Source organism: Protomyctophum bolini, assembly GCF_963924005.1.
Source record: "Protomyctophum bolini genome assembly, chromosome: 15".
Lineage (NCBI taxonomy): Eukaryota > Metazoa > Chordata > Actinopteri > Myctophiformes > Myctophidae > Protomyctophum > Protomyctophum bolini.
The window spans coordinates 35,597,182-35,611,130 of NC_137876.1; the positions used below are offsets into that span (position 1 = coordinate 35,597,182).

The following is a 13,949-nucleotide window of genomic DNA, read 5'->3' on the forward strand; positions in this document are numbered from 1 at the left end:
TACAGGAAGTCCCGCCCTTCTTCTATAAAGCGATTGGTTGGCTACGTGGATAAGTGAGACATCTATGGCCAACCAAGACGTCAGTCGTTTTATTAAGAAATGAGCGCTTCCTGTTTGTTGTTGGACGAGAACATAGAAGGAATGCAGTCAGTGAAGCCACAAGAGTAATACAAGGAACCAGCTGTGCTGGTCCAAAAAGTTCTGTACTTGTTTAAATATATCGCGGGACACATTTTCATACAGCCATGTTTGTTTGGGTTGGCAGAGAAAAGTGTAATTTACCATCAGGAGAGCTCAGCTATCAATAACTACATAATCATATCCGCTCGCCCACATTACTTCACCCCCGTTACCCTCCCCCTCCTTTAAGCATATTGTTTTAATCGCATCAAATACATACTAATTAAATTACAGATTGTTTTTTTTCTTTATTGGGCGAAGTTGCAGTACATGCATAGGACCTCAGCAGGATCCCTCAAATAATAAGCACATTTGTTTTAAACAATTCTCCCATTACATATCTTTTCAATTCAGTTAATTAAAACAGGGTTGAAATCACCACTTTAAAAAAATGTATTCATATGTTCACTATTTGGCAAAACATCAGGTGGTGAGTGAGGAAATGCATTTCAAGCCATAGTCCTAATCAGGTGATCTTCAGAATTCTATGTACCATATCCGCTTATTCATTTCAAAATGTTCTTTTACACAGAGCCTAGTGCAAGAATACAGGATTATACTAAAGACAGACAGTCTCATAGTCCTGCATAGCCAGATGATTGGTAGGTGGACATCTAATCTGGCTAGGCGAGACAGACAACTCAATTAAGTCTAAAATAGTAATATCCCATCCATCCACACTCAGAACAATCCTACCCTTGATCAACAGTTTGTGGTGGATTTTTATTATCATTATCATTTATTGTCATATGGACTATTGAATTATATTGCAGATTGAAATGTAGGATGGGTATTACTAAAATGTTCCTGTGTTCCTCTGAAAGACCTGGCAAAACCCCTTGGCCAACTTAATTGTTTATTGTTTCCGGCAAATTGAAGAGAAGTATGAAAACCAAAAGGCAATAGCTCTCAAGGGCAGGATGGGTCTGTAGTCTTTAGACCCCCTTGATGAAATGTCTTGGCCCATTATTTTTTCTTGGGTGCAGGTGCATTGGGTGTGTTGAATTTGAAAAAGATAATGTCTCCATCCTCCACAGTGTAGGTCTTGCCTTGGTTTCTGTATTTCCCAACAGACTGTCAGAGAGGGAATGAAAATGGAGAGAATATGGCCATTTCGTTATTGGTCAAGAAATGTTATTCAGAACGGTGTTGATGCCACATACAGTCCATTTTCAAGACACATACCTTTACCGCATTCTCACTACCCTCCTCTTTGAAGTCGGCAAACTTCATCACCTCAGCCATGATGAAGCCTTTCTCAAAGTCTGTGTGGATCTTTCCTGCAGCCTGGGGTGCCTTGGTTCCATTCTGTTAGAGCACGGAATTTAAATATAATTCAAAAGTTCAAAAACAATTATTAGCCCATATAAATGTTGATAACATGCAGTACATGGAGCAAGCAAGTACTTGTTATGCGTATGGAGCAAGCAATTGTTATTTCTAATCAATCGTCAAAATTGCTTTATATCACTGGATCCTTACCCTGATGTTCCATGCTCGCACCTCATCTACTCCTGCTGTGAAGAAGTATTCCAGCTGTAACGCTGCATAGCCAGCCTTTATGATCTTAGTCAGCACACTAACAACAAACATGCAACCACACAACAAATTAACCTTGTTAAGCAGGAAAAATATCACCAACATGTTTGACTATATCTGGAGACTGGACAGACTGCCCCATCTGAAATGTATTTGATAGCAATGTGCCCTGAAAATGGGCAATAGTGTTGCACATTTAACTACAATCCAGGTAAATATGTTTTACTAACATTAGTTTTACAAACACAGGATATGATGTTATTATCCAAAGTGCCAGTCCTCCCTGAGCCAAGCTTGCGCCTAACCGCATACCTGACAATATAATGATTTATACAGCTGCAAAACCAACAGAAGGTTTAGGAGCTGAGGAAAACAAAATTATTCAGTTGTGTATTAGAGGTGTTTGTGAAACATCTCACCTAGCCGTCTTCTGTTCCTCACAGTATTTATTCCTCTCCTCCTCCTCCATCTCCTGCAGTTTAAACTCCACTGCTCCACTCAAAGGAATGACCAGTGCCCCAGGGTCATGGGCATCTACCCATTCTTTGATCTTCGCCAACCTGCAAGAAACAGGAGACTGTCATGTCATTATAGGTGAACATTTTATGCCCTAAACATACTGTGTAGGGCATAAAGGGATTAGGCTTAGGCTAGCCTCGATACCCAGGCTTTCATTTCGTCTGCGCGAAAAATGAAAGCCTGGATTTGCGCATGGGCTGCACTGGTCTAAAAGTGGGATCGCTCCAAATTATGTGACGTCAGGGCTCTGAGCGGTGTGCACCCCTCAAAATAACACAGTGAGGAAATTATTACCAGTGGAATTCAAACGAGGCTATGCGAGGAAAATGAGGAGAATGGCTGAAGAACCCACCACACCGTCTAAGAAAAAAACCAACGTGTGCCGACTCTGTGAAAATAACTTTGGAGGAGGAGAGACCGGGGCTGACGGACAGATCGGTGAACCAATCAGGGTGCGCGTTTTTCTGAGCCGCGGCCCTCCCATCTAGGCCAGAAATGTCTATCGTTAGCTCAGGCTAGGCTTAGGCTACTTCATACTAGGTCAGACACAATATAAATGAGGCTTTGATGTACAAGTGCAAGATGTGCAAACAAACATGTACATACATAAGCCTGGACATGTTAGAACATACCACTTGTTCTTTTTTCTTATGTAGTCTTTCTCTGAGAGATTCACCAGGTAGATCATGGGCTTTGAGGTCAAGAACAGGTATTTGTTCAAAACGTCAATCTGCAGAGACAGCAAAGAGTTAAATCATGCCAAACCTGGCAGGCTACTTAAAAATTACAAAGTACAACGGAGCACAATATCTCAGGTCGTTATCATAGATTAAAAAAATATATACATACATGAAATTTGTCTTGGGAGAAAAGGGAAAAAATGATTCACACATTAACATTCCATATTCCACTGGGCTATGGCGCCCACAATGGCTAAAATCACAGCATTACCACAGGTATACACTGGGAGGCCCCAGTTTAAATACACACAGAAAATAATACCTCTTTTTCATTCCAGTCGTGATAAAATCTAACGTGTTTCTTTTCCTCCATCACCCAGTTCTTTATCTTTAACACGATATCCTGCAGCCAGAAAAAAGTAAATGTATGAAATACTCATGAATATTACACACATCATACTCATAGATAGGATAGAGATATACATTTTATGACCCAAACATACATATTCAGGCTTGAGTTTCTTGTCTGATCCCCTGACAGCAGCCTTATCCAGTTTATCAAGGATGGGACCAATCATCTCCTCATCCTTCAGCCTCAACTCCTCGTGGATGATCTCAATGTCTCTCACAGGGTCAACATTACCTTCCACGTGGATAATGTCCTCATCATCAAATGCACCTATAATTACACAGTGACATTTTACAAGCCTATAATAGCCCAACATATAAATAAATAACAATATCTCGCATCTACACTGGAGGCCCAAATTCTACTACACACACACACACACACACACACACACACACACACACACACACACACACACACACACACACACACACACACACACACACACACACACACACACACACACACACACACACACACACACACACACACACACACACACACACACACACACACACACACACACACACACACACACACACACACACACACACACACACACACACACCAAGTTACTCAAGTGAGTTCATAAACCCCCCCCCCTCCCCATATTGCCATATTTCAGTTGTATGTTGCCACACAGGCACTGAATGACTCGGTTGAATGAATGAATGAATAGTTTATTTCGGTACTTACATTTTAAAGACGGATTGTAAAGTCAAGTTTAGCACCGAAAAGGTGTAGACTGAAGCCGAAGCTTATTTTGCCTACCCTTAACATTTGTTACTGACAAAACAAAGTAAGAAGACAAAAGCGAGGTTGATCTTACGGGTCATGTGATAGATGCCATCACAGGCACTGATGTGAGAGAGGAAGGCATTTCCCAGTCCCTGTCCTAGATGAGCTCCCTTCACCAGGCCAGCTATGTCCACAACATTTAAAAATGCTGGCACCTTACTAGAGAGACGAGAGAGAGCACAGGGAGAGGAAGTCACATAAACAGATGGATCATATAAGAAAGATGGCCAAAAAACAGGATACATTCCTGTTTTTTGGCCATCTTTCTTATACATCATCTGTTATGACCAACAAAAAGAGCACAACAGCAATACACTGCAATTACATATAGTATACCTGAGTGGTTTGTGGAACTCGCATAGATAGTCATAGCGTTCATCAGGAATGGGCACCCTGCTCTCATTTGGATCAATTGTGCAGAATGGGAAATTCTCTGCTGCAGCCTGGCTTTTGGTGAGCACATTGAAGAAAGTGGATTTCCTAGTGAAAAAGGTCAGAATCAACGTGTCAATAGCTCTCCTCATCAACTTTGAGTGGCAAAAAACAAACAATGTCATTCATATAGTCGGCATGCTTGACAATGGTGTTCGTGCGTACGTACCCAACATTAGGCAATCCCACAATTCCTATTTTGAGAGAAGTTCCAAACCTTCCAATTATTGGTGGTGGTTTTGGTGCTTCTACCTTCTTTGGAGGCATCTGCAAAAGTTATCAACGGACACCAGCTTAGGAAAATCTGGTACTCCATTCACATTACACCTGAGTAATATTAAGTAATATGGGGGATGATTAGTGTGTTCGGGGCCCATTGGAAAACCCAATGGCAAGATGTTGCTTTATTGAAAACAAGTACTTGAACAAAATCAGACCCATCTGAATTGAGTGGTGCTGTACTGTACTTGTGCTGTATTACTGTACTCAGTGTACTGTACAAGCCCTCCTCCCTAGCCTGTGTGTGTAAGGGCTGATTCATACTCCTGTTTCGGCGCTGTAGTGCCGAAATGATTTCGGCTCGTCAGAAAATTTCAGTAGCACCGAAGAGCCGACTTTAGGACGGTACCCGCCCCCCCCGAACCTCAAATGACGTCAAATTGTAGGCTCTACAGCGCCGAACCGACTTTTATTCGGCTCTAAAATAGGAGTATGAATCGGCCCTTAGGCTGCGCAACAGTGACACTTGGTTCCGTGCTCGGACGAAATGACAGCCAGCCAGCACACACATTGCTATAGGTGTGTAGCTCATGAGTCATAAGTTGTCTATGGCGGATTTTTATTAAACAAAAACTTGGCAGATAGAACAATGTTGGTGAGTTTAACGTTGTTTAATACAATGAATACAATGAAAGACTTTTCTGTTTGGATGAATGGGTTGTCAAGGGTTGGTATTGCCAGATAGCAAAAAATAGCATCTAAGAGTTCATTGTGGCTAGATATATGTACAGAATGTTAGCATCATATTACAGGTGTGTAAATGTTATTTTTAAACATTAGCATCATATGCAGGGGGTCAAACAAGTAGCAGCAGGTACAATGTTTCTAAAAAGGTGCTGTTTCAAAAACCAGTTTGTGCAGCATGGAAGGGTAAAAGAAAAAACCTCAGGCAGACTGTGTTCATACCTTGTTCAGTTGTTAAACAGTCTAGAGATTCTACCGTTTCGATTTACCCACTGACCACTACCCTTAGCCCCACAAGCAGAACCCAATGGTAGTAAAGTTTCTGACATTTTTAAGACTTTACCCATTGGGTCCTGGTTCAACAATACTTATATCGCAATATTACTATATTCCAAGTTCCAGATGTTATCCAGACTAATAGTAAGATTGTTATCATTGATATGTTCAATTACCCAATTTTGCCCAGCCTTAAATTCAATAACACCATGTCAACGGGAAAACAAAAGCTTGCCAAGAGACTGTCTACTCAACATTCTATCAACAGATTACCAAAGATGGGCAGCAGGTATCTTAAATACTGGTACGTACTACTACTGAAAAAAATACAACCAGCTGATTCAGGAAATGATGTAAGCCAATCAAGCTTCATTCCCCCAGGTCAGTCTGGGTGTATGGTGGTTTAAGCTAGAAATTAGGTTCCAAACGGAGCTAGGCTAGAAATAGATCCCACTGAAACTTGCTATGCTATACAAAACGTGCAGACTGACTGACAGCATGTTAGCTAGCCAGTTGCTATCTAGTACAAGTCCTACTAAACAAGACGGAAAACACCAACCAAATCACTGGCCTTACTTGCATTTTCCACAAATAAGCAAACGGTGTCTAAATCCTATTCGATAGGTAGGATATCAATGACATTACCTTTATATCTGTAGGTAATCCGTGATCTACGTGGTTGATATTTGTTCACCCGGCGGGCTGTTCCCAAGGAAAGGCAAGGCAGAAGGCATACCGGAAGTATTTTGACATGAGAGTACTTTCATTGGTCACTCTGTTTCTGAAACATACTAGTCTCGCGTTACCAGACTGTTGCATCCGCGATTTCCAAACGCTCCATAATCGTTGTCTGGCTACGTGGGGCTAGAAACATACTGCTACGTAGCAGCAAGTGTGTGTGTGTGTGTGTGTGTGTGTGTGTGTGTGTGTGTGTGTGTGTGTATGTATTCCAGACTGTTCATTCAAAAAACAGTAGGGATTATAACCTGATTCCAATTCGTTTGGGTTCCAGTATACTGTACAATAATGTCACAATGTAGAGAAAATGATCAGGTAGATTTTGCAAGAGAGGAGGAGAGATGGGAAATGAAGATTATCCTCAGCGTTGGTTCAGTAAGGGAGACAGACTCTTATCAAAAGAATAGGGAAAGAGGCTAAGGTGGGAGGCAGAAGCTATAGGATGGATGAGGTCGGGATAAGAGGAGGCATCAACCATTGGAGAGGCCAAGGTGGATAACTTCATCCACATCACAGGGAGTTTGGAGATGATTGCACAAAGAGACCGTGGCGAGGCAATTACTGTACCATGTATGATGTATCGATTCATATGTAGAGAAGGTCCTGAAATCTTTCCACTACAACCCAGAGCATTTTGTCAGGGGTCATCTCGAGTCGTATGTGAGTGCTCTTCACAGGACCTGTTGTGGAAGGTTGTGACCCATGAAGTCAACAGGGAGCTCTCTTCAGTCCCTGTAGGTCGACAGCAGGTGCTTGGGTCTTGACTGTTTGTGATGGTGGAATTGGGAAATGGGAACCACTGGAGGTGTCTTTCAGACACATACGTGGCCGGTTAAGACCCCCCCCCCCCTGTGGCTCCGACATACGTGGCCAGTTAAGACACATCATGGCCGGTTAAGACTCACGCGTGGCTCCGACATACGTGGCCGGTTATGGTTATAGGTAAGGTTTGGGGTAGGGTGTCGCCATGTCGGACTATTGCTGTTACAACGCACTCCCTGTAAAGCTAGCTCACAGTAAGGAGCCCCCGAGTGCCCCTCGTCCCCCACTCCATTGTCTGTTCTGTAAATGTATCTAGTAGCAGTAGGCCTATTGCATTTAGAGTTGCTGATAATGTAATGTAGGCTATTGTATGTACTGTATGTCTTGATGAATTGAGAACAAAGGACCACAATGGGAAAAAAACTGTATCCTTATTCCTTACAGGAATCTATTCTAGAACAGTGGTTCTCAGAACCTCAGTAAACCTAACCTTAACCCTAAACCTAACCTCAGTAAAACTATGCCTGCGGGATTCATAATCACATCATTGGGTGTTCCAGGGGTTCCCCAGCATGTCCACGGTCAATTTAACCTCTTTAATCCCATTTTATACTTCAAAGAACAAGTGAAAGTTTAGGAATCATTTAGACTTTGGGCCCTTGACATGACAATGAATTTAGCCTAAGATTTTAATCCCCTCCAGCAGGTGGCGGTATGTGATTCATATGTGTATCCGGCCAATAAAAATGAACGAGAAGAAGACGCGTATATCTGTTTCCTTTTAAGAGCACACAATAGAACGTAGAGCATTCGGATGCCCGCCTCATGCACGAGAGAGAGTGCTAGTGTAAGACCGAGCAGAAAATAAAACATTACTGGCCGATTAATTTGAATCACTATCCGTTAATTGTTAAGATTCTGTGATCTAGCTGAAATGAGCGACAACGAGAGAGAATTCAAAAAAGAGCCGGTGAGTACGCATCACAATACAAGAGCCGTGTTTAAACAAATGCACTCTTAGCTAGCAACGGCGAGCTAGCTTGTTGCGTTTTTTTTAGCTGTTAGCTAATCGGGCCTAGCGGCTCTGCACAGAAAACCTAACCCGTTTGTTATTTCTAGAATCGATGCGCCATTATTTGAGTCACAGAGGGCGATTATAAAATTACGTTAGTGCATTGTTTGTACGGTAATACAAAAACTGGTAATGTGACTATTCATTCTAATCTAAGTACCGAATATGTGCCGCAATGTGAGGCGATTGGTAGCTGTTAGGCCAGCAAAAAAATGGCTGCCGAATCCGATGCATCTGCTTATTTACATTTGATAACGTAGCTTAAGATTTAGCTGGATTTTAAGCCTTGCCTTATTTATACTTACTCGCACGGTGGTTTTGTACGCCGGAAATATTCCGACCTACAAGCTCGAGAGCTTGTAGATGTTTTTTTCCCGCGCGTGCTACCGTCTTACGACTGACTATAAATGAAGTATTGGTAACCAGGATTTATCTGATGTCTTTCCTTTTTTATGGCCCGTGAAAAAAATCCATCATTGCTTATGATCCTTGTTTGTTTTTTGTTAAGGTTAAGGTTGGAAGAAAGAAAAAGGCGGAAGAAGTTTCAGAGGTTTCAGAAGTTGTTATTGTTTGATGATGAAGCTGATGGTGTTGATGATGCATGCTAATGATGTATTGCCGTTTGGAAGCTGACAGAAGCAAGCAAGATTGCCCACTAGAGTGGTGTATTGGCAGATGGTAAAAGGGGGAAGACGAAAAAAAGAAGTCATGAGGTCAATCTGAAGAAAGAAGAAAAGAAATGGTTGTTTTGAAGTTACAGAAGTTATGAAGTTAAGATCAGAAGTTGTACGGGGGTATGAGTAATTTCCTAATAGCCCGCTATGACATTACTGTAATTCACCTTTTTTCTTTCTCTCTTAAGCATTGCATGGCATTTCCTCTCTATAACAGAAATATAATTGGTCTGTCTCATAAGCAAACTGAGCTTAAGCTATATCAGTTTGTTTAAACGAGAATGACATACTTGTTCAAATGACTTTGTATGACCCTCAATAGGCAAACTTTTAGACTGATTACATCATGCACAGTACATTAACAGCCATCCTTTTTAAGGGGCATGTAGAGGTTGTGAATGAGATTCCTCTCATGGTCGTTTTCTCTGCTCACTGGTTGCCTGGTGTTTTCTATGCTGTCTCTGACCTATATGACTGACTTGTCCAGGACTCTCGATCTGGCTCGAGGAGCGCGTCACCTCGGGGCTCTGGGAGATCAACCAGTCGATCACCAGCCCATACCCCGGTACGCTCCAAAGATGGATCCCGCTATTCAAGGTCCAGATCTCGTTCCCGGTCCAAATCCAGGTAAATTGGGCTTCAGCTCTGTTTAAATTTGTGTTTTGTGTGTATGGAGAGAGCAGACTATTTTCCAAAAGCTAGTATTCCATGTAGTGCCCGACTGATATATTGGCCACAGATGTGATGTGTGAAACTGTGATACCAATGCTGCTGGTAGTCTCTTTTTAAAAGTATATATTTAAGTCTTGAATAGTCAGTGGTTTAAAAAAGCGCCTGTCTGTACTACTGTCACTGTACTTTTACATAATCATAATTGGTAAAATTCTTTGCACAATCCACACAGAAAAATCCTCTTTTCATTCCAGCAAAAAAAAAAAATCACTATCAGTTACATATTGGTGATTGTCCCCTCTCTAAAATCGGTTATCGGTCGGGCCCTAATTCCATGACATGTAAACATTACATGAATGTTTTGCAAGCAAAGGATGGCAGGAAATGCGTCATTCATGCGTCTCGTCATCTGTTCCCCAGGTCTCGTTCCCATCGGAGTTCACGCAGGCACCGCACCCGCTCACGCTCACACTCGCGCTCACACTCCCGCCGCCACCGCTCCAGGAGCCGATCTCGTAGTGGGGAGTATCGTCGCCATCGGAGCCACAGCCACTCTCCCATGTCTAACCGCCGTAGACACATCGGCAACAGGGTATTCCTCTCCCCATCTCTAGTTATTTCACTGTCATTTGTTGTTTTTGAGTAAAATATCTTTTGGCTACTGAAATTACTGACCCTTGTGTTAACCATATAATCCTGCATGGCAAAAATAGCCGATCTGCATTTATTCAAATGACGAACTCATCCTTTTATTTTAAATTTTCAAATAAACTGGCATTAATTGTGCTTTTCCCCCACCGCCCTCTCAGGCTAACCCAGACCCCAACCTTTGTCTAGGGGTATTTGGGCTCAGTCTGTACACCACAGAGCGAGACCTGCGAGATGTGTTCTCCAAGTATGGCCCTCTGGCCGAGGTGAACATCGTTTGTGACCAACAGTCCCGGCGCTCCAGGGGTTTTGCTTTTGTTTACTTTGAAGCCACAGCAGATGCAAAAGAGGTAAATAGATTAGAATCGCATGGGTAGTCATTACGCACAAGGTCATCACCCCCATCCAAACCATATTTTAGAGTTCAAGTTGTATAATTACATGGTCCAGTTAGTTACAACTAACTTCAAAGTAAACAAAGGCAGATTCCCTGGAGCGTTGGTCGAAAACGATGTTCTTTTCATTCAGGCAAAGGAGCGTGCTAATGGAATGGAGTTAGATGGACGTAGGATCCGAGTGGATTTCTCCATTACTAAACGACCCCACACTCCGACTCCTGGGATCTACATGGGACGCCCCACATAGTGAGTGTTTATTGACCAGTCAATTCACACACCTCGGCACACATTGTATACATATTTTATATTTGACATCTTACCAGACAAAGGCAACTCAAACATATTTCTGTGTCTGTATCACAGTGATGAGGGCCCTAGCACATCATCATCATCGTCCTCATCATCAAGGCGTTTTTCAAGAGAAGACAGGGGTGACAGGGGAGATAGGGGCAGCGGCAGCGGCTATGAAAGGGGTGACAGGGGCTATGACCGCGGAAGTGGCTATGATCGCTATGATGACAGAGAATATTACCGCTCATACAGGTAAGATTCTCCCATTACTTGAAATGTACAGGTCATCTGAATGATCTATTCTGCTAAGCAGGTACCAACTCTTCTTTTGTTCTCCTCAGACGCAGATCTCCTTCTCCTTACTACAGAGACAGGGCCTACCGGTCTCGATCACGATCTCGCTCCTACTCACCACGTATGTTTGAACTACATTTAGAAGGACATAACATATTTAAAGGACAACCTTAGTTTTTATCAAAGATGAGTTAATTCTTTTTCATTTGCTGCTTTCTTTTGTTTTAGGGATTTTAGATGTTTTTGACAGGGGTGGGGGTATTCGAGCATGGGGCTAAATACGTATTGTTTTACAAAATATGGTTATTTCTATTTTTATTATTTACTATAGTCCTAATAGGCCACAGAAGATCACAGGATCTACTGAATGTGAAGGAGGCTTACTGGGGGGAGGCCACACTGTGTCATAGGCTCAATATGTCAGTTTGACACATTCAGTAGATCTCGTGATCTTTTGTGGCCAGATGTAATTTCTTGATCTAGTAGGACTATAATAAATAAATAAAACCGCTATAACATTTTGTAAAATAAATACATATTTAGCCCCTTGTTCGAATGCCCCGCCCCCCTGTCAAAAACAGCTAAAATCCCTAAAACTAAAGAAAGCAGCAAATGAAGAAAATAACACTTATTTTACTTTCCTAATAACCTAAAACATGAATCTTGGTTGAAGAAAACTAAAGTTGTCCTTTAAGGATACGACATACTATGATCTATTGCATACGAACAGATTTAATTATATAGAAGATACTATGATCTCTCACAGAAGAACGGACATAATGATCTACAACATTCACCAAATGTGGGAGAAATACGTATATTGATATGCATTCTTATTTCTGGCACCATCCAATGTTAAGTTTCCAATTTCATGTTTCCACAGGTCACTACTGAACAGAGGGAAAAGAGGCGTTCATAGGAGTTGAATCTTTTTTTCTTTATTTGTTTTTTCATTTTTTTTAAACGTTTTATGTGTGAATTCAGGTTTTGTCAAATAAACGGAACAATATTCATGCCATGACCAAATGCCACGTTTTGGGTTCAGAAGAAACTATACATAACAGCAGTGTAAGAATTAAATGTGGGCTGGTCATTAAGAAGTTTGATTCAACAGGACTACTTAGGAAGTACTGTATAATGTGTAAGTAGGATTTCTGTATGTTCTTATTGCTCTGTTCCTAGTGAGTTTCTTTATCATCTATGTAACGGCTTAATGTCATAGCACATAGTTGCTATTGAATTTGATTCCAATGCTGTTATCATCTATAAAATAGTATTTTGTCTTTTTGTTTAGTTTGCTGTATTCAAGCAATAAAAACTCATTCCTTGAACATGGCCTTCTCCCATTGAAATGGTATAATTTCTTTCCCCAACCAGAAAAAGCACCAGTCGGTGTATGTTGCCTGATTGAAATCAGTACAACATCTGGCATGATGCCACGAATGTTAAAAGGACATTTGTTCTGATGCTTGAAAGCTTAACTTTTAAACTCATGTCTCCAGTTCCAGAAGCAATATTGAAAATTGGAGGATCCTACCAGTATCCACGATGAGTCGTATCAATGCTATTAAGATGGTGGCTTTACTTTACTGATTTTTCTCACTGCAAATTTCTTTAATAAATTAGACTCTTATCTTACCGTTTGTATGGGGATACAAAGCTAGTCTCATATCAGAACATCTTCAAAAACCCACTGAAATGGGAGGACTGAACCTACACCTTAGTGCCCTGACCATACTGGCAATGGGGACTAACGGCATAAACTACATATTCCCTTTCTGCCATTCTTTTCTCAAGAACAGCGTTGCCAATCAAAATGGTTGGAGGATTTTATTGTAAAAAAAACTCGAACATTTGGAAACAAATAAAATCTACCCTCAAACTGCCCGACTGTATACCCCTATTTGTAAAAAATCAAAGCATTTCCACCATCAGATTCAGATAGGGTATTCACTGACTACAAACGGTTCATGAGATATGCACATTCACAGTTTGCATTTTCAACTTAATTTTAAATTTTCAGTGCTATAGCGCCACCATTTGGCCAATGGTCATGGGCTTCACATAGTCACCGTTTGGCATGGCCCTCTACCAGATTACCGAGTTTCAGGAAAAGCGACTGCACGGTTCAGTCAGAACAGCTATTTTTGGTGGAAGGAGAAGAAAAATAAACACAAGAAGTGACCAAAGTCACTGCGTGTCTTCTTGGTCCCTTAATTATAAGTGTGAATGTAGCTTCTAGGTGAAAGTGATTTTTTGGTGCCATAGAGCTGCCTTTGAGCCCCATTCTGAATTTCTCAAATATTTCTAAAACTATGAAACATTTCAAAGATTCCTTTTCAGGCAAACATGTACACCGTAAGATTAACCTAAATAGGTTTGAATGGGGTTTCTCGGTGCATTAATTAATTAATTTTGAATTAATACCACAAATCTCCTATGGGAATCACTGGTGCAAAATTTGGCTTGAGACCAGATATTATGTTGAATAGCCAACATGAGTAATATAATGTTAAGTTAGTTGCTCCAGTACTTATCTACCAGTATGTATTTATTTATTTTATGTTATGACTAAAACTTGTATTGGTATGAAAGTGATGTATT

The 13,949-nt window shown here is 41.2% G+C and overlaps 3 protein-coding genes across 5 annotated transcripts in view; 2 read left to right on the forward strand and 1 right to left on the reverse strand.

Annotated features, from left to right (window-relative positions):
* The window catches only part of uggt1 (UDP-glucose glycoprotein glucosyltransferase 1), a 285,869-nt gene that overhangs the window by 48,916 nt on the left and 223,004 nt on the right, over window positions 1-13,949 (forward strand). The gene's annotated exons all lie outside the window — the stretch shown is intronic.
* LOC308329445 (obg-like ATPase 1) lies at window positions 409-6,530 on the reverse strand. The gene is made up of 11 exons (XM_080783752.1): window positions 6,442-6,530; window positions 4,727-4,824; window positions 4,462-4,605; window positions 4,157-4,284; window positions 3,422-3,597; window positions 3,241-3,321; window positions 2,871-2,968; window positions 2,139-2,279; window positions 1,663-1,759; window positions 1,366-1,488; window positions 409-1,254 (listed from the first exon to the last, which is right to left on the reverse strand). The coding sequence occupies exons 2-11, from the start codon at window positions 4,822-4,824 to the stop codon at window positions 1,147-1,149; spliced, it is 1,194 nt and encodes a 397-aa protein (XP_080639878.1). The 5' UTR covers window positions 6,442-6,530; the 3' UTR covers window positions 409-1,146.
* LOC308329534 (transformer-2 protein homolog beta-like) lies at window positions 8,110-12,676 on the forward strand. Of its 3 annotated transcripts, none has more exons than XM_080783866.1 (9): window positions 8,110-8,266; window positions 8,877-8,918; window positions 9,530-9,669; window positions 10,135-10,306; window positions 10,524-10,712; window positions 10,891-11,006; window positions 11,124-11,303; window positions 11,393-11,466; window positions 12,229-12,676. In XM_080783866.1, exons 1-9 carry the CDS (start codon window positions 8,231-8,233, stop codon window positions 12,237-12,239), a joined length of 960 nt encoding a protein of 319 aa, XP_080639992.1. In that variant the 5' UTR covers window positions 8,110-8,230; the 3' UTR covers window positions 12,240-12,676. The 3 variants fall into 3 exon arrangements, with proteins under 3 accessions (XP_080639992.1, XP_080639993.1, XP_080639994.1); XM_080783867.1 differs by having other exon boundaries at window positions 8,883-8,918; XM_080783868.1 differs by lacking the exon at window positions 8,877-8,918.